The sequence below is a fragment of the Haemaphysalis longicornis genome, unplaced genomic scaffold (genome assembly GCF_048455015.1).
Source record: "Haemaphysalis longicornis isolate Haplotype H1 unplaced genomic scaffold, Haemaphysalis longicornis Haplotype H1 scaffold_12, whole genome shotgun sequence".
Taxonomy (NCBI): Eukaryota; Metazoa; Arthropoda; class Arachnida; order Ixodida; family Ixodidae; genus Haemaphysalis; species Haemaphysalis longicornis.
Window position 1 is genome coordinate 76001405 of NW_027526225.1, and position 26923 is coordinate 76028327.

At 45.9% G+C, this 26923-nt stretch overlaps 1 protein-coding gene across 1 annotated transcript; it reads right to left on the reverse strand.

Annotated features, from left to right (window-relative positions):
- Positions 1–4957: 4957 nt before the first annotated feature.
- Positions 4958–26385, reverse strand: LOC144161683 (uncharacterized). Its single transcript, XM_077692308.1, has 3 exons — positions 25506–26385; positions 19460–19553; positions 4958–5053 (listed from the first exon to the last, which is right to left on the reverse strand). The coding sequence occupies exons 1-3, from the start codon at positions 26369–26371 to the stop codon at positions 4958–4960; spliced, it is 1056 nt and encodes a 351-aa protein (XP_077548434.1). The 5' UTR covers positions 26372–26385.
- Positions 26386–26923: the final 538 nt, after the last annotated feature.

The window sequence follows — 26923 nt, forward strand, 5'->3', positions numbered from 1 at the left end:
GCGCACAGTCGCTCAATATAAGCCAAGCTGATAAATAAAACATCTGTTCTAGCTTCCTTTTTTTGTTTCTCCGGTGCTACTATAATTCTGGACAACCAGTGCGTGGCTTGGGAATGTTACTCCGGACTTCCATCCTACATAAATATCTGTTGAAAATCCCTGTTTATTCGCGATGCTAACCATCTGATTACCGAAATTCGAAGCGTTGCAGATCACCAGAAAAGCTCATTTTCATGTTTTTGTTTTCTTTCAGTGATGTTATAAAAAGCGCGTACTTTTGGTCGTATGAACTAAATCACGGGGCTTCACACCGGTTAAAGCTGCCGTTCGTAGCCCCAATATTAGCAGGCCACGGTGAATTCTAGACTCCAGACTAGCTCGACAAACCTCTGTCTCTCTTTTTCCCTATCTCTCTTTCCCAATTCAGTTCTCACTCTGGGCCTTCACCACTATCGTCGGCAGCCGGTGGAGGTCGCTACCTTTATGCAGAATGAAACCTATTCCCGGCTTCCGAATAGGAAAACCAGTTCGTACCAGCGTTCAGCCCACGGCCACACAAGAAGGATGTTTGGTGAGTTCCGCGCGGGGCTTGTCGGGTTTGTTACCGGGAACTCTCACATTCCAATGGCATTAGCGCCTTGGTTGAATCGAAAAGGGAAATTTACCGAGGAATCAGTCGAGGTATTCCAGGTACTCTCACGGTTTTCAGTCAATGTGTGCTCGTTTGTGTTAGCGTTGTTGTGTGCTTGTAATCTAGGTTGGCTTTATTTTGTTCGTAGACAGACGTTGGTTCTTTCTTGCAGAAGCAGCCATGTGTAGGTATGGATTAAATGTTAATACGAATTACGTGCTCCTCTTTTTACGTGTGTATAAAAGCGCCAAACGAACGAAAGTTGAAAAACTAGATTTTAGAAGTGAGACTGCCAAACATTTTGCCGCCATTTATTAGTGATAAGGGGAAGCAGCTTTTTTGTTCACGTCCACTTTCTTCAGCAGAACCGTCCACAAGAAACAACACAACCTGAAGTCCTGCCCGGTTTATGAAATTGTGCTTCATACTGTCGCTTCGCTCTAGTTCCGGGGCCTCATAAAAGAGGGATTTGCGCCTGATTTATCGAGTGAGGGGTGCTGTGCTGCGAGGCGTGAACAGAAAGTATATACGTTCAACTAGCAGAAACCCAAGTTTTCTGCTTACTCCACCCGGGCCCGCCACTTTAGCGTGCAATCGAGTTTACTCCATGGCATTTCCTGTCGTAGTTTCTCAGTGAAGAGTGGGCGTTTTTTTCTCTGTTAGAGTCCTTGTCTTGTGGCAAAACGTGTTCCTGCGCTTTGCCCTGCACGTATAAGGATTCGCACCGACAAGTAAATTGGACATTTGTCGGTATACATTTTTCGCCTTACAAGTGAGGTCTGCAGGAGATAACAGCAAAGAAAAAGGAGATTCGACGCAGGGAACGCTGGCTTTTGTCTGGTGGGTTTACTAGAGGAGAGCAGGAATAAGTTCACGACATCATTTTCGGTAAAGGGCTTTCCTTTGGTCGGTGCTTTTGGTGAACGTGCGGCAGTTATATTGTCTTATTCTCTTCTACATGAGCGTGCAAGCGGCAGAAGAAAACGTACGGAGATAGTTCACTCGGCCAGATCGCGCGTTTGTTCTTTTTTATCTGACGTCTCCCTAAATCGAGAGAATCGACGCCTTTATTTATTTGGTAATTCAGCCTACCTTGTATAAGCATGAATATGTGCTTAGAAAACACAAAAATTCGGAATAGGGAAGGGGAAAGCGCTTCAGACTAAAAGCGATCCTAGAGTAGCTCTATCTTTGTGCCATTTTGTACAAAGAATATTGTTTTCGCGGCCTAAACATGAGATAACGGTGTACAGCGGCAACAAGTAAAAACCCACAGCGGAGTAGCGTTGGTCCCGTGCTCGTTTTCTTCGTGTCGTCTGCGCGGACTGCGTGTTAATATTTCCTGCTGTACGATGTCCTCTTCGAGCTAAGGAATGCTACAAAAATAAATTTATACAAATCGAACAGTTCCTTAAATATATTAGGCTTACCCTTTCAGATGTTTTCTTTCTCCTCATATCGTGCTGAACTCCGATACTTTAAAGACGATACACTTTCGTTGGCAACCTAAAAGCAAAAATTTTGGTCTGTCTGTCTGTCTGTCTGTCTGTCTGTCTGTCTGTCTGTCTGTCTGTCTGTCTGTCTGTCTGTCTGTCCATCTGTCCGTCTGTCTGTCCATCTGTCCGTCTGTCTGTCTGTCTGTCTGTCTGTCTGTCTGTCTGTCTGTCTGTCTGTCTGTCTGTCTGTCAGTCAGTCAGTCAGTCAGTCACTCGGTTCAGCCGCGAAGCCAAAGCGAAAAATACATCACCGTGAAGTATGTATAGGAACGACCATTACAAAGCACTGAAACTGCTGAAATCGGTGATACGCACCGTCGGTATTTTGGGCATGGGAAAGTTCAGGAACATTTGAGGCAAAATTAAAATGCATAACCAAGAGTACCCGCGTTTCTTTAGCTAAGAATAACGGATGTGTAGGTTTTTACGATAGCAAAGAAAAAAAAAACGCTTTACAAATGCGCAGGAAGGCGAGATGAAAGCCAACAGAAAGAGAACCGAACTCTATTTCGTGCCACCACAGGCAGAACAAAGACAAACAATAAAAAATAGATGCACGCTGTCCCAACAACTGGCGCGCGAGCAGTGGGAAGGCAGGAAAATTGAGTAATAGCGAAGAAAACTCCGCTGAATTCGTCAGAAGAGGAGCCAGCCAGAGGGGAGGGGCAGAGAGTGAAGCGCTGGATACGGAGAGCGGAGAATGACATACGTGCTGAAGGCGGCACAAGACTATCGTCTTTCGAAGACTTATGCAGAGATACGCGTCAAAGCTTCCATTTGAGTATCATAGTTCAAGCAAAGAAAAAGAAATGAACTTCGGCTGACCCCTAGTTAGACGTAATGACGACCGGTGGACGACCAGGTAACAGAGAGGATAGCGAGAGACAAGTCTAGAATGAGGGGAAGGTCAATTACTCCATGGACGGATGTAATAAAGACATCTGGAGGCAAAGAATGAACTCGAGCAGCGCAGAGGAGGAGCGGTTGGAGGCCGATGGTAGATCTCTTCGTCCTGCAGTGGACCTGGTGTGTTGTTGTTGTTTGTTGTTGTTGGTGGTGGTGGTGATGATGGTGGTGTGATGATGATGATGATTACCTCAACAGAGGAACAGTGGGTATGCGGCGCACTGATGAGACCTTCTAGTGGCCTTTCTCATCACCGCTCAGAACCCCGACCAACGTGTACTAACTTCTTTCGATTCCTCGCCTTGAAGTTCCAACCAGTTGCCTAAAACAAGGAACATTTGTCAATACATTTTCTTGCTTGTACCATTCTGCGAAGCGCAGGGTTCTGCGGCAGATGGATGTTCATTATGCGGGCTTCACTCCCTCCTGGCTATGTACAGGGAAATGCGCACCCCTACTTAATGCCAGGAAATGATGAAACGTTTTAGTGCCAGTTGTGCTGAATATGACCGTCACCGGCCATCCGCACTGACAGCTTTAATAAACCTTTCCCCGTATTGAAATTGAGGGTTGCACTCATACCAAGAACGCTTGTACGCGTGTTTAACTTACAATGTACTTGAATCATACCAATCTGCAATCAAAGGCATGGGGGGAGAAATACTAGAAGGGACGCATTTGTTAGATAGCGAAAGCAACACACATCCTCAACCGTGATGCCCGCGCCATCGACAAGAAGGCCAGACTTGTGGTCAGTCTTATCCTGTAGCATAAGGAATACCTAATGAGACTTGCCGCTTTTGCTTCCTTCGCCTCTGAAGTCCGATCCGGTGCAGGGGACACGGCTTAGGGGCAGTCCACGGAAAGTCCTTTTTGCCTCGGCTTGTAAGCCTTGGATTAAGCACGTGTCCAGGGAAGCGTAAGTTGTCACCGAGATAGCTACGTTTTTGCAGTGCGACGCGTAAGTACCTCCTTTAGGGAGCGGCCCATGAATACTTAAAGAAGCAGAACCATAACCTTCTCTGATCTCACATTCCGGTGCACAGCTCGGCGACGACGCCACCAGCCCCCTCACGCTTCATGCAACAGAGAAACCGCAGATCTTCAGTTAACAACCCCGCCAAAGGCAATTGGATGGATGTAGCAAACACGTACAATAATGCAAAAGACGCACTGTGAAAAACAAAGGTTATAGGAGCACTCACGTATGCCAACCACACGACTTTGTCAATGTTTTTGCTAGCCTTGGTCCCTGTAGAGCTCTTCCCGCCATCAGCACGTAAGGGAAGGCTCTTGCCAGATTGACCGTGGTATGACATATAATTTTCCCTTCTTTGCTGTATTCGCCGGCTTTCTTTCATTCTGTGTCCTTTTCTTCTCATCTTTTTTATTCTCAGGCCATCCTTCTGACATTGGTGCCTGCAGTTTGATTTTTGTCGCGAGGCGCAACAGTAGCAGCTTCAAATTACTTTAACCGGGGGGGGTTTTAAGGTGTGGCGCACATTAACGCTACGATAACACGTGCTTGAGAACTAGGTAAATCAATTTTACCTTGTTATTTGGTTCATTTCTTTATACAATGCACACAGTAGTGGCAAGTACATCAAAAGTTACCTGTGCTAGTACTTCTCGCTCAAGCCCTATCACGAATAAGCGCTGAAGGAGAAACAGCCCTCAAATCTAACTGGATTCGGAGGAAAGTGCCAAAGACCGTATCATGTAGCAAACGTCAAAAGATTGCCTTGCAACGCACAAGGGCAAATTTCGCCGTAGGTTATGGGTGGAGCGTTTGCCGGCAGAATGTTTTCTGAGGCTTCGGCCGTCAGACACCCGACGTCAGACGGCTGCAGCGAAAGTAGTAATAGTAGTAGAAAACGTTTATTAGAGCAAAAGGGAAAGGCAAAAAAGTGGTGGTGAAGCATCCCTAGTCCGGGATGCGTCTTGACCTGGCCGACTCGGTGACCCGAACAACCAAGGCCCTCTGTCGTTCCGAGTCCGGTCTGGTCGGCTCAGTCTCCCGCTGTTCCGGGGTGGGGAGGGAGGTTGGGTATCGCAGTGGGGACAGGGGTATACCAGGTGCACAATTTGGTGAGTGGGGAGTCGCATTGTTGGCTTTGACTGGAATAGCCAGTAGGTGCTATCTGGTGGAGGATGACGTGAATGTAGAAAGTACTGGTCTGAAGGCAACGACAGATGATGGTTTGCTGGTTGGTTAGGGTGAGGTGTAGAGGGGGATATACCTGGTGGGGAAGGGCGCAGTGAGACAGAAGGGCGTGTACGTATTATCGTGAGGAATGTGGAGGTGGTGGGCTTTCGTGGGATCAATTGGCCATCGGCGGAGAAGGACCAGGAATGCAGAGCACGGGCAGCGTCGTGGGCTGCCTTATTCCTTAGAAGGCCTGAGGGTTCCGGAGTGCAGATGATCGTAATGGTGGTCTCATTGGGTAGACGTCGGAGGAGGGGAATGGCTTCAGGTAGGGCTTGTCCTGCCTGGTAGAGGCGGCATGCCTGCTGCGAGTCGGAGATTGCAGTGATGTGCGGAGGCAGCGAAAGAAAGGTCCTTATGAGGCGTAAATTTGAGTGCATGCAAGGCGAGATCTTTGTTAGAAAATTGTTCTTTGCTGGAGTGTTCAGGGTTTACGATTTTTGACGTTTCTTCTGTCACTCTTCAGCCATGCGCTTTCTGGCAGCATCAGTGGAAGTACCAAAGATACGAAAACTAGATTCCATTTACGACCCCTCAGTATTTCACGTCGGCTTGGAAAGTTACCCCACAGCACCCATGCCGTCCTCCTCCCCCAATCACCCAAAAATTACACCATCTTCCCGTGGGGAACCCTGATGAAGATGCGAAGCATCATAGGGGTTCCGTGTGGTTCTATTGTGTTGCCGTTATGTTGAGTGATCTGGTCTTAAGTAGAGCCAGAGGGAATTGCGCGTCCGGATCCACACCGGTGGCAAAGGCCCGCAAGTACTGTTGTTACGGTGAGAAGGTGGTCGTTCTCGAGGCGCCGAAACTTGTTCATCATGTTCTTGTTGATGATGTCGTCTCTGTGGTAGAATCGGTAGTCTCCGTTAGCGTTGGTGGGGAAAGATTGTTGACGTTGGTGCACCGGCTGAGAGCAACGTACACGCCCTCCTCTTCCCAGCTTTGTCTTCTTCTCCTTCTCCTTCTTCAGCGGTTCCCCTACGGGAAGATGACGATGGTATTTGAACGCGAAGCTCTGTCGTGATGGATTCTTTGGTTGGCCAATCCCTAGGGGCATCCTGCCACAATCATCACCAGATGCGCTGCGGACGGTGCACGGACGCGGGATATCCCCCCGAGCAAGAGCTGATTCGCATCTAAAATAGCAATTATCACATTCAAAGTAAACTTGGGGCCCCTTTTATATTACGAGAGAAGAAGACATCTATACCGTCTGAATCAACTCTTTGCCAAACCAACAGTCACCATAGCAGACGAAACCACTTCAACGGGAGCTCCAAAGGATGGAAACAATGACAAATGCTTGTAAAACGCCAAAGCATGCAGAGGTGCACTGGCCTATAGCGGACGGTTGACAGTATAACAACTCTCCATATTTACTTCTGGAGTGCTCGTTGGTCGTCACTTCGCGATGGGCCGGAGATATTCGTGGCGCATAAAGCGAGACATGTTTCCTGCTCATAAAAAAAAGGAAACCCATGTGATCATAATGAGGACTGCTTAATACCTTTGTCATTTTCTAAAGGAGTGCTTAATGAGTTGAAATATGGGCCTATACTCTGATCGTTGATGCATGCGATTCCACAGTTTAGTATCATTAGACATATCTTGGGTAATTCCTGAATGGCTGGTTTTTGAATACTAGGGTGTAATATGCTCAAAATAATAGTTTAAAAACCAACACGTGCTTCTGAGTTTGGGTTAAAAAAAGATCTCCAAAAATCGAGCAGGCAAAAATTCTACCACATAGTTTGTAAAAAAGTTACGCGTTTTTACTCACACACTGAGTGGTTATTTGCGCTCGATCTTTAATGCCCGAAGGTATAATTTAGTTGCTGTTTGTACGCTTTTACTGAACAAGCAGGTATTTACTGTTCCCAGGGAAAGTTTATTGAGAAATCATATGGGCCATTCTTCACTGCCCATTTGATTCTTCAGGACACGACATAAAGGTGACACTTTAGTACGAGCGTAGTTGATTGTCTGGCAGAGCTGAAAGTGGTCATCTCTAAAAAAGACACGTGCATACACGCACACTGATTTTGACTATACTTATCTTAAAAATGCTGCCTAGTGACGACTTACCTACTCAATATGGAGATCTAGGCGACGGAACCTAAAGATTGATGTCTAAGTCGAGTCTAGGTCATGAAACTGCTGCGTAATGTTAACTAATGTACTCGAGATCTACACCAACCTGATGGGTGTGTAAACGTGAGGCTTAAATCATGTTCTAACTTCGTGCTGCGGTAGCCCATGGCATCACGGACTAGGGACGCCAACCACAGGGGACGATCACCTCAAGACCAACGCAAGAGATTATCCTCAGCTCCTTTACCATTTGTGGCAAATAAACGTTCATACTACTACTACTACTACTAACGCAGTGCGAATTTGGTGGTGACGGCATGCTTATATCCCACACACTGGGGCGTTCGTTTTTCAACGCTTCAGCATGGCTGCGTAAGCGAAGCAAACGCGATCCTCAAACATGGCGGGGCCTTCATGGGAAACTCTGTTGAAATTTCCTTCTACACTAAAAAAATTGAAACGATTATTCTACACATGGCGGCACATTTCCAAATTTATTACTCGCGACTGTCACTAAAACTATGTTCACATTAACCTTTCCCCCTCAGTCTACAGCATTAACGTAACAGCAGTAGAACTCAGCAACGAAAAAAAAGCGGAGATAGGACAACTTCTGGCAGCAAAAAGTAAAATCTCAGTCGGAGGGAAAAAAAAAACCAGACTAAAATAATATACCCGTAATTCTGCAAAAATCGCTTAATAAAATGGGGGAAGTACAAAGAGCAGCAAAAACACGTCTGCGTGGTTTCCCAGTATCGTAAATGAGCGCAGAGTGCAAGATAAAAAATATTTCAACGGAAAAAGTACGGGCCACCATTACCAGACGTTTATGAAGCGAAAGTTTAAATCAATGGACGCCGTACCACTAACAAGCCTCCAGTTGTAGCACTTGTTCCTTAACCCTTGCCAAGCAAACGTTTAATATTCAACGCACAATAGTGAGCATTTTAACAGAAGGTTAAAGCCCTCTAAGTGAATACTTTTATAAGTATGAATTCTAAAGGGCAACATAAAAAATAATAAACCCAGGGCAAGTCAAAACGTAGATTCCGGAATGCAATGTTCAAAGCTTGCATAAACATACAAAACCGACTACTGGACAACAAAAGGTTGTTTCGCTCATTGCTGTAGCTGGCGTGTTCTCTAAGTGAATACTTCTAGAATATAAATTGAGAAGTAACAGCAAAACATTCAAAGCGAGAAATTGGTCTGCTTCAAGGGTAGATATCTAAACGAAATGTTCAAGAATTTGTCCGAATAAAAAAACAAATACTGGGCAACGATAAATTCTATCAAACAGTGCTGTAGCTGGAACTATGAACTCCTTACCCTCAAAGCATTCTCGAGGGGAACATGAAGCAGTAAGAGAAAAACCTTAAGCTGGGGACGATTAGGAAAGCGATAAATTTGAGTAATGGTGGGGCTACGGGCAGAGATGGGTTTGTACGATCGTTCCCTCAGCACGCCCAACTCCAAGGATTTCGTTTCGAAGCCATTCATCACTACTAAGCACGGCTAGTATGAGACACCGGCGTAGTACAAATACAGGGGATACAACCTCAAAGAACTGTAAGCGATAGTTAAAGGAGCGCCGGTTATCATTTGTTGTTCCTACGCCAATCGCCTAAAATGTAGCAAGAAACATTTTAGCGCTGAAACGATATTTTTTACTGTACACATGAAAAATGATAACAGTAATGGGGCATGAATTGCCTGCGATGCCAAAGATGAAGTTTATTTCTTAAGGCGTAAGCGTTGGATTTTTTGTCTGAAACATGCATTTTAGCGTACACCAATTACTGGCACAAGAAAATTGTGTGGTTTGTGCCAGCGCGATACGCGAAAAGCGCACCGTGAAAGGGAAACAGCAGCACCAAAGCAGGTTACGCCTAGAGTCACCAGATAAGGTTACAGAGTACCGGCACTCTTTTCTCCTATCGTTCCATGCCACTACGAGGATAATTGGTCAATTCGCATCCCGTTACATTTGTTTACACTGCGACGGTTTATGTTCGCCGCCATTGGGTTGTTTATGCATTTTACTCGGTCAACTCTGGTTGCCTTAACTTGTCCTCTCTTCTCTGCGGCAGCTAGCGACTGACATCGTTCCGAACACGAATCACACATAACGCGTTTAGCAGCATTTCAGCAGCAGAACATTGTCGGAAGATTTCGTTTTTGTGCATCTTCGGCACTGTTGTTAACAAACGACGCGGTCGAAGTTAGCGGCGAGGCCATAGACGCTGCAATCTCGCAACGGTGAGAAACACCAAAATTGTGGCCGTCTGACTTTCCTGCCTCAGTGGCCGTACTCTAATACCTTATCTTGTGACACTGGTTAGGCCGTTGAGCAATATCCGGAGGAGCAGTAGACTAGTAAACCTTTGTAATTGTGTATGATTTATTTCGTTAATCGACCCGTACAATGTACGTAATGGGTACACACCAAGATTAAGTGCAACACTGTATCTAGAAAAGCACTCATATATGTTTTCGGCACATAAAAATATTTTGCGGCGTTTCTGTTTGGCCACGCAAGATGTTGGTAGCGTGGTGAATATTTTCGCAGGAAACAAAACACGTTAATTCCTGGTGAGATATTTTGTTGGCTGCGTTTTGTAGCATTACCAAACCCAACATTTGCTTGGTCACTTGCATGGAAGTTGGCGTTTACACTGGATAAAGACACCAAAGTAGGTGAAATTTTTGCTGTCTACATCGAAGTACAAACAATATCTTCTGAATTGGAAGGTTGGTTGCGACTTGTTCAAACTGCGCTGAAAGCTAGCATTTGGAAAAGTTTATCAAATTGAACATGAAACTCAGAAAGCAGATCCCAAGCCTTCTAAAGGTTTGAAGAAAAAGGTGGGGAAAACTTCTCTAAGAAGATTAAGAATGACCAAGCCATTGCTGGATAACCCAACGCTCACCCACCTTCAGTTCGCTTGTGCCAGCAACTCGCTTTTTTTTTTGTTCGGACAGATGTTGAAAGGAAGGGTTTTTGGAGGAACGTAGAAACCAACAATAAATTCAACAAGGGAAGCTCAAGCTGGTCCTTGAATAATCGGTAGTCTGGGTGTCGTTCGTTCCGAAGACGCAAAGAAAGAATTGGCGAGCTTCGTCTTACTGAACACTTTTATTCGCGGATTTGTAGTGTGTTAAGTTTAACGCAACATATTTCAGCGCCTTTTGGGAGGTGTCAGAGAAATATCTGCTTATAAAAAAAACGCCGATGCAAGAAGCTTCAAACCTACTCACTGTGAAGGTGGCTGCTTCGTTTGATAACGCGAGCACCCACATGAACAACTGGATCATCGCCAACAATAAATGTGGGGCAGAAAATACCAGGAAACACTGTGTGTTTGTTTGGTAGGGACGAAAGTTTGGTAGGGACGGCTTCGTTGATATTGTTGCAAATGTTTCAAGAAACACTGTAAGTTGCGAGCAAAACAAGTTAATTTTGGAGCTATCTCTAAAAACCGGAAAAAAGTTCTTTCTCCGTGTGCACCAAGAGACAATGCTTTTAACCTAGGCATATACGTCGCACTAAAATTTGGAAGGCGTCTTGACAACTGCTGGCGATAGACTTGGCTAATACAGTTTTCAGAATGAGAGTAAAAGGTGCCGAAATCTAAATTCTGTGCAATGCATATTCGTCTTCCTACTTCAAGTGAACGCTTAAAGCCAATTATGGGGATAGACGGAGGAGCTAAAATAAGGACCGTGATTCTCCTGCCCATTTTTTGAGAAAACGTTTTCAGGCGTTTTGCGGAGCCTATCCAGGTAACCTATAAACGACAGTGCACAAATATGCGCCCTACTTGAACATCGCATGATTCAGTGGTTTTGGAGATCTTCGAAGAATGCTTCAAGAATTGTAGCATAAACTATCAGGGCTATATCAGGAATAACTATGAATAATCAGAGACTCATAATAAGAAGATACGTAGAACCATCCATCCCACTCTGGACATTGAAAGACTAGAAGCGGATGAATATAGCATTCTTCTGCGAGTTGTCTGATGGCGAGGAAATTTAGGGACTTACAAAAGACTCCGAATGAGTCCTTGCACTCTATGAAGTTACAATAGGGCGTCCTCACCACAAAACTCCAGAATGAAAAATTGAAGTGGCCTAGTGTGCGAACACGGTGCACGGTGTTGCCGAGGATTTTATTATTGTTTCTTTTTTTCTAGTATTCTTCTTAACTACACATACTGCCTCTTTCCCTCTCCTTCTTTTCTCGCAGAGCAGCATGTCGGCAAACCTCTCTGCGTTTTCATTTTTAATAAATAGTCTCCATCTCTGTCGCTCCCTCTTTCTCCCTCTCTTTGATCTTGTAAAAATTGAGCAACCATTGTAACTAAAAATAGTATAGAACCAATACGTGTCCCGGGCTATATTACATGGGGAACCAATGTAGGGACTTACAGAATACCCCTAATAAGAACTTGCACTTTAAGAAGTGTAAGTAGGGTGACTTCACCCCTATATTCCGAAATAACAAATCGAAGTAGCCTACTATACGAATTAGGCGAATGACGTGGCAGATAATTCAATTTGTTAAAAAAGACTCATCAACGCAGCTACATTGCACAATGTAAAATGCCTTTCACGCTGTGGGCTCTCCGTGGACCCATGTACTTTTTATTCCATTTTCTCAAATTAGGCTTCGTCACTCGCTCAATCGGCACACTTGACGAGTTTGTCGAAATGAGTCGTCTACTCAAAGAGAATATGAGGAAGCAGCAAAACATTGTCACGGCACCTAAATGCAGCGCTGCCAAAGTTATTATGTGAAATGTTCTACATGTAAGATAGGGGACGTTTAAAACCTGAGTAATTAAAAATAATTAGTACATGCATATAATATTTTTTAAACAATTATTTGCTGACACCTTAAATGATCACTTATTTCGTCTGACAGTGCGAAGGACCGGGCGGCAACTCACAAGGAGGCTGCCATGTTTGTTATATGACTTCAAACCGAAAACACACTCCCATAGAAAAAATACATTCGGCTCATTTTTATCCCTGCCACAATAGGATGACATTCATCTTCGATACGCAATATGATCTGCGTACACGTGCGCGGGGCGTTATCTGACCTATATTTAAGCGACCCGTTTTCTAACAGAAAGTTGCCGAAATTTTCTCGTCACTAACTTTTACCTCATTTAGTTTCGGTTTCTTGATTAGGCTCATTTCGAAAAAAAATCGCTGGGTCCTCATTCTGCAGAGCTGTGGGGAAGAAGACGTACGGGGACTTCTTACAGTGTAGGTTGTCCCAGCCAGTCTTGAAAAAAAGATGTCAGGTGCGACGCTCACGGATAGAAAACAAGTGTCTTGAGTTAGGGAGGGAAATCGGAGAACACATGCTAGCACAAATTAAGATGAAGAAGTGGAGTTGGGCTGAACATGTGACACGGCAAACTTACAAACGTGGACTCCTAAGAGGACTACCGGAAGGTCGGTATTTCGATCGAGGAATGGGATAAAAGAATCTGTTGCAAAGAATGAATTCGGATTGAGGAGGAAAGTAGCTTTTTTAAATCTGAAAGGCAGGCTTCCACCATTCTGGGCACGTAGGTAGGATGATAATGATGATGAAGATGATGACGATACGTATTTCTAAAATGAGTCAACAGTTAACATGCTCAAGACCCGGCCATTGGGCAAGTGCCGGTTTGTAGTAATAATACGAATAGAGAAAAAAAGTGAAGTGTGCTAAAAAGAGAACACGAAAACAGTTCTAGACAAAAATTGATGTTTACCAAAGATGTCAGTAAAAAACGCTCACTCTGGCTGTTTTCACAGCACAGTAAAGTTAAAAAAAAGTGATTGCGTTGAGAACAGCTACTCTGCAAAGAAAGAAGCAGAACAAAATGAAGTAATAGGCAAGGGAAGCAAAAACACAAAGACATAGATACTACATTCTACAAAGAAAAAAGTCCAGCGAGTTCATGGGCATGCAAATTTGTTGGCGAAATGAAACGGGGCGCCGTAACGAGGAGCTCCTGGTCGTAGCCGTGGTCGTTGGCGGACCCCTCAGAGCCTTCGCGTTATGCTCCACTCTTCAGCTACTGTGCTCGTGGGAAGCAGGCAGCTCATCAAAGCCCCGAGGGAACAATACATTCTAGGAGCCGGACGTGCTCCCACACGAACCCCCATTTGCCTTATCGCAGTACCCGTATTACTTCTTGTATGGGTTATTTCAGAACCGCCTGCTCACACTCGTGCTCCAATCTCCTATATTTCAGTGCCGTTACTTTTTTTTATTTCAGACAATTTCAGAAACGCCTTGCCTCCGAAATCGATAGCCCTTGAGCTGAGAGTATTTTCGCAAAAAAGTAAAAATAAAGGAACAAACACAACCCAAATAAAATCGCACAAGAGATAAGGCCTGCACAACTCAGCTCTTTTCTTCCCTGTGTGCCGTGGTTTTATGCGTACAGTCATACACAATTCAAAAGCGAACGTCGAAATATGAATCACATCACGCAACATTGAGAAATACTCTTCATGGAGGTAAATTAACGGAGCGGTTTGCGTGTATTTGGTAAGCCACATTTTCCAACATTGTTTTCGTAATTACCCACGCGTCACCTTGACTTCGTTAGAAAGAAATCGCGCAATTTGTGTGTACTGGTTCAAATTTTCGTAACCGCGCTTCATTTGTTCATGATTCCACATGCAGTACCACGAAATAATTCGCCTTTTTTTGTTAAAAAAAGATGACTATCTTCGAAACGTTCATTTCGATTGGCGAGGGTAAATGCGATGAAATGCATTCGTCGTGTTTTTCGAAAGCATTGTCGCAAACTTTCTTCTGCCTACTTGTGTGTCTGTCTTCTTTAGATAGCGCGTGTTTGGGTGCTTGGGCGAATTTGCTTCGTTTGTATGAAGGATCCCTCCTTTGGTGAAATAACGAATGCCGATAAATGCGAGCGAATGTACTGCACTTGCATTTTATCATTTTTTTGTTTATGCCCTGGCAAGCGGACTAATATTTGCAAACGTATATTCTCGCACGGTGTAATCTGTATAAATATGTTTTTTGCGCGAAAACAGGATGATGTGATTTATTGTGTGATATATAATACGTATGTTTAGGTTCTGAAAATGAGCGTATATAGACGAACAATTTCCATGTGTAGTTTTCAGCCCAAGCAGGAAGACGCCGGTAAACATTGCTTTCTACTCGGGAGCTTAACGCTACCAAGTTTTAAAGGAAGGGCCGTCGACGAATAACGGATAAAAAACGCAAACTTTTCCGTTGCCTAATTTAAATGGACACTTACACTAATAGCGAAGTACTTCTCGCAGCGGTGAACAAAATAAGGAAGCGTAATTTCCAACGCATGAATAATAAAACAAGAGCAGTAGCGGTTACTGCGGAAGCTGTATAGAGAAGCTGAGTGGGGGTTCATTAAGCATCTTTTTTCTAGTATGCTGGGCTGGGCACTTGACAAGCAGCACAACGGATGCGAGGAATTTCCCCAGGGAGGCTCCATTTCCTATCGCACGGCATTCCCCTGCCTGATGTACCTATGACAGCCTCAGTTCATCTTTCTTTTTTCGCGAGCTTTGGGAATAGGGAAACATTTGAGAATGTTTCAAATTGGCGTATAAAGACGAACAGCTTCTAAATGTACTTTCCAGCCAAGCAGAACGATGCCGGGGAACATTACTTTAGACATTGTCTTTTTGTTTTCTTTTTTTGAGCGGCAGGTTTGTTTCTGGTAGTTTGATTGTTTTTTTAACAAAAATGAAGGAGAGTGGCATAAAAGCCTCCGGGACAAGCGCGTGCACGGTATAAGCCGAGGAAAGAAGAATTTACGTTGATGCTTACGGACTGTCAGAAAGCGAGGGCAACAGCGGGGGATGCGTATTTCCGGATTTCTAACTTCTTTTTTTCCGTGGGAATAGGACTGGAGTTATTGAACTATTCTGACTTTAGCACTCGCGTGTTTGTGGAAAAAAAATAATAGACAGTAGGAACTGCCGTTCTTTGTAAGTATAACAGAAATTGGTAAATCCTGGCTGTCTTTTTTTTTGCTGACAGTCGAGTTTGCCTCCTTTCTAGTCGCCTTTTTGAAAAGCTGGATACAGCTAGGCGTTGTACCGACTATTCAGGTTTGTAAAACAATTCAGTGCCGTCTAATTGCGCTCTCTTTAAAACACTTCAATGGTTTCTATTCACAAGCCCCACCGATAAAGTTCATAGCTTTCAACTATTCCTTTCCTAAAGAATTACTCCCACCTCCCCTCTGGGGAACCCCTGTGTAGATGCGACGCATAGGGGGTTCCGTTGTTGTTTCCGTTAGGTTGATTCTCCCATCGCGTGAAACGTGCCGTGAACCCCCTGCCGCGGCTATGACCAAACGTGGCGCGGCTATGACGCAACACAAACCACTTTAATCCAATCCAATCCAAATCCAATTCAATCCAATCCAATCCAATCCAATCCAAGCCAAGCCAAGCCAAGCCAAGCCAAGCCAAGCCAAGCCAAGCCAATCGAATCCAATCCAATTCCCCTCGCGAGATAGTGTTCGCTATCGGAGAGGAGAGGGGGTGAGCGGCAAGAGCGCAGCTCGCGCGGCGAGGAGAATGGGGGAGGGGTGTGGACGGACAACAACAACGCCGTATGGAGGGACAAGGCGAGTGAATGAGAAGCAGTCGCGTCTAAAAATTATTGGACAATTTTCTAAACGGAACAATAGCTCGTATGATAGTTATATAGGTTGCATTCACTCTCGTGGCGCACATGCCGGCACCGATGAGTGTCGCGTTGGCACAGGGAACGCCCGGGCTCGGCATGGCGGCGCAAGTATAAGGCGTCTAGCGAGCACAAAAACATTAACTCGACGTTCACCACTGTTTCGCGTGGCGTCCCACAGCCTATTGAGTTTCTTTCAATATACACTATAGATGAATCTGGCGCTAGCATCTATGCGGCTCCTATCAAGGCTGTGTGTGTCGTCATGGGCCTTCATTATACCATGGGCTTGCCTTAGTGTCGTGATTGGCTTGGATAGAAACGTTTATTGGCCGTATATCCGAACACAGTGCCTCAAAAATGCAGAAAATGGTTTGTGATTATGTAAGTGGAAAATAAAACAGGCGGTTTTAAAGGTAAGAAAAAAGGACGTAAAGCGTATTTTTGCGGAACAGTTGTGCCTACAATGCTGCAGACCAAGCCGGTGGTTAACAGTTCACAATGTTAAAATTTGGAGGGTAACTCAGTAGAGACTCTTATTTCATTGTTTTACCATTATTTCAAATAATAAATTCTTTGAGGGGCTTGGAAATGTTTTTTGAGCGTGCCTACGAAAACGACGCTTTCGTAGTGAACCGGTGCGCCGACCGTCAGCTACAGTTTAATAAAACGTGTTGCTGAGCGAGCTGCTTCGTACTTGAAGAAAAAAAGAAAATCTGGAGTTAAAAAGTCATGGACGAAGACAAGTTAGGACGGGTGCAGTCGCCCGTATGTGTAGTATCCTGACTTCGTCGAAGTACGTTTGGTTTCTTTCTTTTTTCGTCAGCTACCACATTCATGGCGGCATACCACCCGCTGAGTCATGGCTTTCTTCGACTCCGGTATGACCAACGTTAGGTACGATCACTCCCTGACTGCTCTTTCACCGAACACGAAGTTGTTCCGGCTCACGGCTACCCCAGGAAAGAAAAGATTTCGGGTATACCTCGTAGCTCGTAGACGCGTTAATGCTTAGTGAAGAAAGCAAATCCAAAAAACTGCTTAAGAATCCAATTGTCATGCCAAGCCCTAGCCAAAAGCAGGGGTATTCCCCTAACCCCCCACGACGACGTGGATTCCCAGGTGCAGTTTTCTCTCTAGTACACTTAAGAAACTCTATGCCACAGCCCACCTCTCGTAAGACACGGGTGAAGTCGCCGGCACTGGCCAGCTGATTGCCAGATGCCTTGTTTTATTATCGGCCACAGGTTGATCACCTGATGGCGAGCGCTATCTTATTCGGTCGCTGGCCTATGAATGCCGCTGGTCGCCCAGCTAACAACGCGTGCACCAACGTTAGCGCGCACTGCTACGCTGCTGCTGCCTCATTTGAGAAGCCGTGCGCGTGAGCATTTACCATTTTTTCGGAAGCAGTATTTGGCTTTTGTACTGAACAACTCTGCCGCTGCCATTGTGCGGGAGTAAATGTGTTGATCTCCGTGTTCGCAGTCAGCTGCGCAGCCAATACAGAGAAATCGCTGCTCCATTCTCCAGCTGTGATGCGGAGTTATTGGCCTGGGACATTCTCGGCGCCTAACGTTGTGCTTGAATAAATTTTTTCCCTCCTCATTTTTAGGGCAAATACAACATCGCCAAACAATGTCACTGCTATTATTCCTGTCTGTTGACTTGGATGCCACGCCCCAGAGTGTGGTGGTAACGGCGCAGATGACGAACGCTGGGCCCTCGGTGCCACCTGTTGAATTCTTTAGGTGGACTGACAGAAGGGATAATTAAGTCAAAAGTTAACCAAGTGAAACCAAGACTTAACCAGGCTAAGCCAAGCTTTCGCTTTGAGTATCCAAGGTTAGCTGAGCCAAGCCTCCGCCATTTTTTTTTCTCAGCTGAAGGCGGGGTTCGCCACCAGGGGGACAACGCCACCACCCACGAGTTGCTTTGGCACCTTTGTATTTCGCTAAAATTACGGCCCTTTTTCTCTGATCATCATACGGCAAGAACCAGCAGTTCCGGTACGTATTCTGGAAGACGTGAATGCCCGACTGACTCCCCAGGTTCAAACAGGTTTAAGGTATCGTCCACTTCATGGTCTCTCTTCTCGCCGGAAACGCTAGGCCTCGTCTGCAGGCCTAGCGACACCGGTGCGTCTATTATGTCACCTACCGCCACAACGTCCGACGAGAGTGACCAAATAGAGAGTTTTAGCTGACCGTTTCTGACGGTCCGCTCCGCTCCGATAGCAAGCGGGAGCGCCATTGCGCATGCGTAGCACGCTACCGCTACCGGCGATACCGGAGCGGGGCCCCGCTCCGCTAACCGGGGCCTCTTAGCGGACCGTCGCGGCAGCTTACCGTACCGTGCGGCATTTTAACATGGCTGCCCCCGCGATGCGAGCGCGCTACGGCGAACTTCGTTTCTTCAGCTGAAACACGACCGACGAAGCCGCGAAAGCGCTTCCGAATAGGCAATGGTGCCACACACCTCAAAGATCTTTAGAACAAAAGCGAAAAACGTCGACCGAAGCGCGGGGCTGCTTCTATGCAGCGCCGAGAAAGACAGCGTTGGCTTGGCTATTCCAAAGTTTATCGGCTTGTTTATTGTTATTTAGAAACATTATACCATGTCAGCGAGAACACGTTATTTTGCTTTGACGTTTGCGGGACCAAATACAAATACTGATGTTTCCTTTAGGATGAAGTTTTGATTTACAGGCGCACGCGAAACGACCAGTCACGCGAATCATTCCCCGTCGAGGGAGATCAGTTATCGCTTAGCTAAAAGCTTTCCGGCTTCTGACGCTCCGGTTGTGCTGAGCGGGATGTCGGGAGCATAGCGGAACGTCGAAAACGGTCAGCTAGAACTCTCTATTAACGCCCCACAAGACATCCTCCGCTACTATGGAGTTTGACAAGCTGCGCTGCCGCCCAATTTCCCCAAAAAATCCTTGGAAGAGGGTGCTCGCCGGCTGCATTAAACCACCTGACGCCACGCAGCCACCCCACCATCTATCGTCAGATTCCAAGTAGTTGCCCAGCTATCTACAGGAAGATCCAAAAACTGGTGCAACCACGCGCTTCGCCCCACTGCCTCGACTACCAAGCAACCACTACATAACCATTTACTGCCCGCGCTCTAGTCTGAGTATAGCGTCATGGGCTCCCCGAACACTTGCGGCAAGTCTCGCTGAATCAAGCGCCATTTTGAGGCAGCAGGTTCTCAACGAAGTTATTGTACAAGATTCTATTGTACACTATATACAACGACCCCACCCCTCCCACCAGGCTGGGTACGAGCGTCTCCCGTAATACCTCCCCTTACCTCACGTTTGAAAACAACGTGACCCGCTGGAATGGCAATGAACCCAAGAAAACCTGGGCAGTGATAACTATGTCATCAAGATAATGACTAACCTGCACCACGCGCTCGTTGTGGAAGGCTAAGATCACGAATTGGTCGAATTCCGCAAGGACCCAGGCACACTCCTCTCCATCACCAAAGTGCCAACTGCGTTGGAGCGGGGGGGGGGGGCGGGGGGGGATGGCAAATACTTCATTACTCCACAGCTTAATACAAACAGGCGCCAGTTGGGAGCAGCAGGACAATGCGGACCTCTCGTCGACGGCCAGGAGCCCATCGACCCTACAGGCGAGTTCCACCAGCTCTATCACATACTCTTGGCAGTCACAGTCAAAACTTACACAGCCAACTAATCCCTCACGAGAAAGTTGCAAAAATGAAAATGCGTACTCCCCGAACGCTAGACTTTCTATTGCTGGCTTAAGCACAATCACTCGTAACTTAATTTTACTGCGCATAAGCAACCCCGTCGGCAGCATGCACTATACACCCCGCAATACTTTGCTCGTAATTTGAGTGTACCTTGATATTTCAACCTTTGCATCATGTGAGCAGGAGAAACAGAATAAAGATTCATATGGTTTCCCAGCTAAGGAATCCTGGCTACGGGATTGCCAATCCCCGGGAAATGTAGAAAAAACGTCATTCTCAACCGTGCGCAGCTTTTGCGAAAATGAATAATTGATTGATTGATTGTGGGGTTTAACGCGCCGACGCAACGCAGGCGATGAGGCGCGCCGTAGTGGAGGGCTCCGGATTAATTTTGACCACCTTGGGATCTTTATCGTGCGCCGAAATCTCGTACACACGGGCGTTTTTGCTTTTCGCCTCCATCAGAAAAGCGGCCGCCGCGGCCGGGAATCGAACCCGCGACCTCGTGATCAGCAGCGCAACGCCTTAGCCACTGAGCCACCGCGGCGGGTGCGCGAAAATGAATAGGAAGCAAGTTTAAATATTGACAGAATTGGCGGGCTGGGCGATTCGCACAATGTTGGAAACACCGAGAACTCTTTCTGTTGGACCGGTAGATGGTGAAAACGACATAAGCCTTTAAGTATTGCACACAAAGTAAAAAGCAGAAGCAATACGCAAGTTACCAAGTTCTTTTTCCGCTGAAAAAGCCAACCAGCATATAAAAGCTGCGCTTGCATGTTGTGACAGTTGGCATCGAGAATTCACGGAATTTCCCAGCGGGGGAGTTTTGTTGCTGACGCGAGCTCGCTTGCAGGCGCAACTGGGTAGCTAGCTTTCTCGCATGCCCGCTGGACCTCCTGTGCTGCGTTAGAAAAGGAGACAAAATGGAATGTCTCGAACAGCCATTCTTCATGGCGCCTTTTATTCTCCTTTTGCGAGCACCTCTTTGTAGTTGACTTGTTCCATCGTTTTCATGTCTTTTCATGTTTATTTATTTCGGCAGCGGGCTTGTTAGTAGCCATGGAGACGTCTTGGGAACGACACGAATGTAAGATTAGCCTAAAGAACGTAGAGGTATATTGCGTCTCTGTTGCAACCCGGACATTTGCAAAATTTGAAAGCTGAGCACGAAAATTTCGTCGCGTAATTTGCAGCTCTCGCCCATGGGCGAAGTTCGTTTTCTTTTTTGACTCCACAACAATGCATGGAGAGGTTCAAAGTTGTTCAAAGGTAAGGCGGATGCCTTAAATCTCTATGCTTTCTAAAACGCGTTTCGATGTGGAAATGAACGGTATTAAAGAAAATCGCGGTAAAAAACAGGGAAACAAAAGCGCCGGAGGAAGCCTTTGGGAAAGGGTCATGTAGCGTCGGACGTTCTGCACGCGCTTTGTTTGTGTCGCCGCTTCCCCCCGGTGCTTCACTCTATATCGCTGCGGGTGTCTACTCACCTGGCTTTAGTGGAGAGCGGGAAAGAGCGAAAAGATTCGACCACCTTTGTGATTGAGAGGATTGAGTTGTTGTGTTGTGTTGTGTTTTATGGCGCATAAGCAACTAAGGCTATCATGCGCCAAACAAAAGGTTTTGTGTTTTTTGTGGATAATAACCGATTGCTTTATCTTGTTATAGCTTGTTTAGAAGTGTAGCTTCTTTTAAAAAACTAAAGACAGAGGGAAGTTTGACAACAGCATTCTCTCCTAGAAGTAGGCTGGGGTGAAATGGAATTTGCTCGCTGTAGAACAGCCTAAAATGTTTTTTCCTCAAGGCCTCGAATTTCGTACATGAGAATAAGATGTGATTTACTGTAAGTTCCTGGTCACAATCTTCACATCTCGGTTTGTCTTGTTTCATAAGAAGAAAGTTATGTGTAAGATGTGTGTGTCCAATGCGGAGACGGCATAAAATCACTTCTTTGAGGCGTTCTTCATGTCTGCTTGATTCCCACTCTTCTATCGTGGGTTTAACCAGGTGGAGTTTGTTGTCGATTTCTTTATCCCATGAGGACTGCCAAGTTTCCCTCAGTTTGCTCTGTATAAATTTCATGCAGTCGCTGTGAGGAATCTGTACTGTCTCTATTGTTCCGTTACCCGCCTGTGCGGCACATACGTCGGCTCTCTCATTTCCTTTGATTCCCACATGGCTAGGGACCCAGCACAACTTAATTTCCTGTGCTTGTGTTGTGATTGTTACCAAATTGTGTAATATTTCTCCTACTAGAGGTTGAGCTGCATTTTTGTATTGCACTGCTGTGACTGCGCTGAGAGAGTCTGTATATATAATACTGCGTTTAATTTTATTCCTCATTATCCTTTCTACCGCCACAGCAATGGCATAACATTCAGCTGTGTAAACCGAAGCGCACTGGGGTAGCCTGATCACCTTTTCCCATTTCCCTTGCACTACTGCACTCCCAACATAGCATGATGTTTTGGAACCGTCTGTGTAAAATGAGGTGTAGTCTTTGTATTTTTCGTTTAGTGCCAAAAAATTCCTGCAAAATATGTTCTTGCGGTGTCTGCTTTTTTTGAAGGCGTGTTAGTGTGAAGTCACATGTTGTAGGAAAACTATACCAAGGGGGTAGTTGGTTCTGTCTATGGGAAATTTGAGGTAATGTGTGCAGCGTAGTGAATTCTTGGCATCTCTCTTCAAACCGAAGAAGCAATGGTCTGATAGCTTGGGGTTTATTATTGAACAGTGTTCTAGATGGGCATTTTGTAACTATGGGGTAACACAGATGTTTCGGCAGTGAACGGATCTTTAGTACGTATGAGCATGTGAGCATTGTTCTTCTATATGTGAGTGGTGGTTCATTTGTTTCTACGTAGAGGCTGTTTATTGGGGATGTCCTATACGCCCCAGACGAGAGACGTAAACCTAAATTGTGAACGGGATCCAATCGTTTCAAGTAGGACTGTCTCGCGGAGCCATAAACAATGCTACCATAGTCTAGGCAGGAGCGAACAACGGAGCGATAAACTTGTAGAAGGCATGATCTGTCGGAACCCCAGTGTTTCCGTGACAGAACCTTAAGTATATTTACAGCTCGCGAAGCTTTCTTTTTAAGCATATTGATGTGGGGCAGGAAAGTGAGTTTTTTGTCGAACATTATGCCTAGAAATTTGTGTTCGTTTTGTATGGGTAAGTCGGTTTCCTTGAGGTGTAGGGTCGGATTGGTCTGTAAGCCTCTTTTGAGAGAGAAGAGAATAGCCACTGTTTTGCGTGCTGAAAACTGGAAACCATTTCTGTCTGCCCATGTTGTCAGTTTGTTTATAGTCAACTGTACTTGTCTCTCGCATGTTGCTACATTGGAAGATGTACAAGCAATTTGAAGATCATCAACATAGACAGAGTACATAATCGACTTTGGAATTATTTTGCATATGGAGTTCATTTTTACAACGAACAGTGTTGTGCTTAGAATACACCCTTGAGGGACCCCGTTCTCCTGTACAAATGTTCTCGAGAGGGTTGAGCCCAGGCGTACTTGAAATGAACGGTTTGCCATGAAGTCATTCAGGCAATTCAACATTCTTCCACGGATGCCTAACTCTACTAAATCCCGCATTATTCCAAACCTCCACGTAGTGTCATAAGCCTTCTCCAGATCAAAAAAGACAGCAAGACAGTGTTGTTTGTGTATGAATACTTCTCGTACGGTATTTTCGAGGCGGACAAGATGATCAGTTGTTGAGCACGCCTTTTTAAACCCGCACTGGTGAATGTCAAGAAGTTCGTTTGATTGTAGTACAAAACTTAGCCTGGTATTCACGACAAGTTCAAACGTTTTGGCTAGACAGCTCGTGAGGGCTATTGGTCTATAACTACTTGGGGAGGTTGGCGGCTTTCCGGGTTTGACTAAAGCTACAATGAATGCTTTTTTCCAGGCTACCGGCATCCTTCCCGATACCCAAACTTTATTAAAAAACTTCAGAAGTACTTCTACAGAAGGACCCGAAAGATGTGCGAGCATTTCATAATGTATATCATCTGGGCCGGGTGCAGTCTGCTTACCGGCCGATAGAGCTCTCTTCAATTCTTGGAGCGTTATTAAACTATTATAAGGTTCGTTTATACCACCGTGTGTTGGAAGTTTTTGTTTCTCTACAGTGTGTTTGTATTTTAAAAATGCTTCTGCATAATGCACAGAACTGGAGACGCTGGAGAAATGTTCACCCAGTATATCCGCCTGCTCTTCTAGGCTACTTTGTACACCAGGTGCTGTTAGAAGAGGAACTGTAAAAGGGGAGTACGTGCCATTGAGTTTCCGAACTTGCTCCCACATTTTTTTTTATGTGACTGAGCTGTTTATAGACGAGACGTAATTTTTCCATGAATCTTTCTCGGCATTCCGCCGAATGTATCGGGCTTTAGCTCGTTTCCTTTTAAACTCTAATAAATTTTCTTGCGTTGGATATCTTCGCAAGACTCCCCATGCTTTGTTTTGCTGCTTTTTGGCTTCCTTACACTCTTGTGTCCACCATACTTTGTTGTTTTGTCTCACCATTCCCGAGGACTGTGGAATAGCTAAGCGTGCAGCCTTAAGAATGCAAGATGTAAACCTTTCATTCAATTCGTCGATGCTCAGTGTGTCCGAAAAAACTTGGTCTAAAGTAGCTTCGGAAGTAAAAAGACCCCAGTCGGCAAACTGAAGTTTCCACCTGCGTGGTTTTGTCGGGATAATGGTTGGTGATGATGATGTTACGCTAATGATTACAGGTAGATGATCGCTCCCGTATGGGTTATCAATGACATCCCACTTAATATCGCTAAAAACACTCGGTGAACTAAAGGATAAATCTATGAAGCTCATTTTCCCTGAGCTTGGAGAGCAGTATGTAGGTTTTCCGGTGTTTAAAAGACAAACATTATTGGATAAAATAAAATCCTCTAAAATCTGCCCCCTTGCGTCAGTTTTTTCGCTCCCCCAAAAAGAAGAGTGGGCATTAAAATCGCCAACTATTAAAAAAGGCTCCGGTAGTTGGTTTACCAAGTCTTCAAAATCTTGCAGTGTTACTGTGAGGTGTGGTTCAATGTACACGCAGCACACTGTAATTGTTTTAAATGCAAGCAGGGTGACCGCCACTGCTTCTAGCCTAGTTTTAAGTTTGTCTTCACGAGTTGCTATGCCATTTCGGACAATTATTGCCACTCCGCCCGAGAGCCTACTCGCCTGCTCTCGGTCGCAGCGAAAGACCTGGTAACCTTTGAGTATATTATGGTGTTTAGGACCTAAGTTTGTGTCCTGAACACAAACGGCTACAGGAGAGTGTGTGGCGAAGATGTCTTTGATGTCATTTAAATTATTTAAAAGTCCTCTGCAATTCCAGTGGACAATGAATGCCATGCTGCTTTTTTTGGTGGGGTGAAAACTAGGTTTTCGGTCCTGTGATTCGGGGCTTGTTTCTCTTTATGTTGTCTAAGGAGTTCCGCCGCCCATCCGACGTAGAGGGCGCAGAACCTCCTTCAGTTGTGTCCATCGTCTCTTCGGAGACGCTGGAGGTTCGTGCAGAACGCACGTGTGTCGAACTGTTTGACCTCACCGTGTGGGGTGAGGCCTTGGAGACTGCCGAACCAGGGGTCCGTGCAGCCCGCTTTGGAGGTGGTGGCGCAGCGCTAGCTGCTTCCACCGGGGGCGCGGGGTGCCTTGCTGGAACCTCACTCTGTGTGGCTTCAGCAAGCGCCGAAGACCGCTGTGATGCTGCGCCCTGGTGCACCACAACGGAGTAGGGTCCCGTATGCGCCGAGGAGAGTCGCCTCCGTGCTTCGCGAAATGTCAGGTTCTCTGTTACTTTGAGTGTTATTATCTCTTTTTCTTTTTTCCATGCAGGGCAAACACGTGAGTACGCTGCGTGGTTGCCCTCACAGTTAACACAAAGATATGTTTGGGCTTGACAGTTTTCAGGAGGGTGTTCATGAGAGGCACATTTCGCACATGTCTGTTGGCCCCGGCAGTTCAATGAGCCGTGGCCATAGCGTTGGCATTTGTAGCATCGCCGTGGGTTGGGGATGTAGGGTCGAAGTTTCATTTTGGTATAGCCCACCTCCACAGATTCTGGGAGGATGCTTGATGCAAAGGTGAGGACGATATGCCTTGTCTGAATTTCTTTGTTTTCTCTTTTGATTTTGATACGGTAGACATTTGTCACATTTTGTTCCTTCAGACCTTCTAGAAGCTCTTCCTCGGACACATACTTTAGGTCGTCATCTGAGATGACTCCGCGGACTGTATTTAGTGATCGGTGCTCACTGACAGTTACAGGAATTTCTCCGAAAGAAGTTAACGCTGAGAGCTTGTCGAGCTGATGTTTGTGAAGTACTTCGAGTAGAAGGTCTCCATTTGCAAGCTTCTTGATCTTATAGCCTTCCCCAATGGTGGCAGTTAGGGTCTTTGCGACTAGAAATGGCGATACAAGTCGGGCAGTCTTCTCTTCGTCACTGCTGTGTATTACGTGGAAGCGTGGAAAGTTGGCAACGTTCTTCGTGAAAAACTGGGCGGTTGCATCGGTGCCTCCTCTTTTACGAGAGGGATCAGATGGGCGAAAAAAGGAAGCCATAAATTGAAAAAACTGTTCGGCCATGGTGCCAGCCACCCACCATGGAGTCCAACAAGGGGACGGGACATGAACTCGTGACCAAGTCATGCCTACGCCAGCTGTACACCGCGACTATAACCAAATATGGCTGAACACAGGGTTGTCCGCCACACAAGGTTAACCCTAGCCGCCAGGAAAAAAGGAAACTGAGAAAGAACGAGACGACAGGAAAGTTGTTAGAGAGAAGATAGGAAAGTGAAAGGTTGAAGGGGAGGACAGGAAAAGGCGACTGCCGATTCCCCCCGGGCGGGTCAGACCGGAGGTGCCGTCTACGAGAAGCGGAGGCCAAAGTGGTGTGTTGCCTTCGCCAAGGGGCCTTAAAGGTCCAAGCACTCGGCGTCGGCTCAACCACCAGGACCCTCTGTTCCCCGGTCACGGCGCTGCCACGTACGGCTAGACGTGGGTGCTCGGGGTCCGTGGTGTCGCACAGTACACGCAAACATCTGCTTTAGCAGATGCCCCCTGCGGGGGATTGAGAGGATTGAGAAGACTGCGGAAACAGCGGAGCCGGCT

Bases quoted from the DNA above. Each gene is read 5' to 3' on its own strand.
- LOC144161683 (XM_077692308.1), bottom strand. From the start codon at position 26,371: ATGGCTTCCTTTTTTCGCCCATCTGATCCCTCTCGTAAAAGAGGAGGC. The intron at 19,554-25,505 runs GTCTTCGGCGCT...GCTCCAACGCAG, and splicing joins CAGGGCGCAGCATCACAGCG to TTGGCACTTTGGTGATGGAG. The intron at 5,054-19,459 runs GTTAGTCATTAT...ACCCCGGAACAG, and splicing joins ACAACGAGCGCGTGGTGCAG to CGGGAGACTGAGCCGACCAG.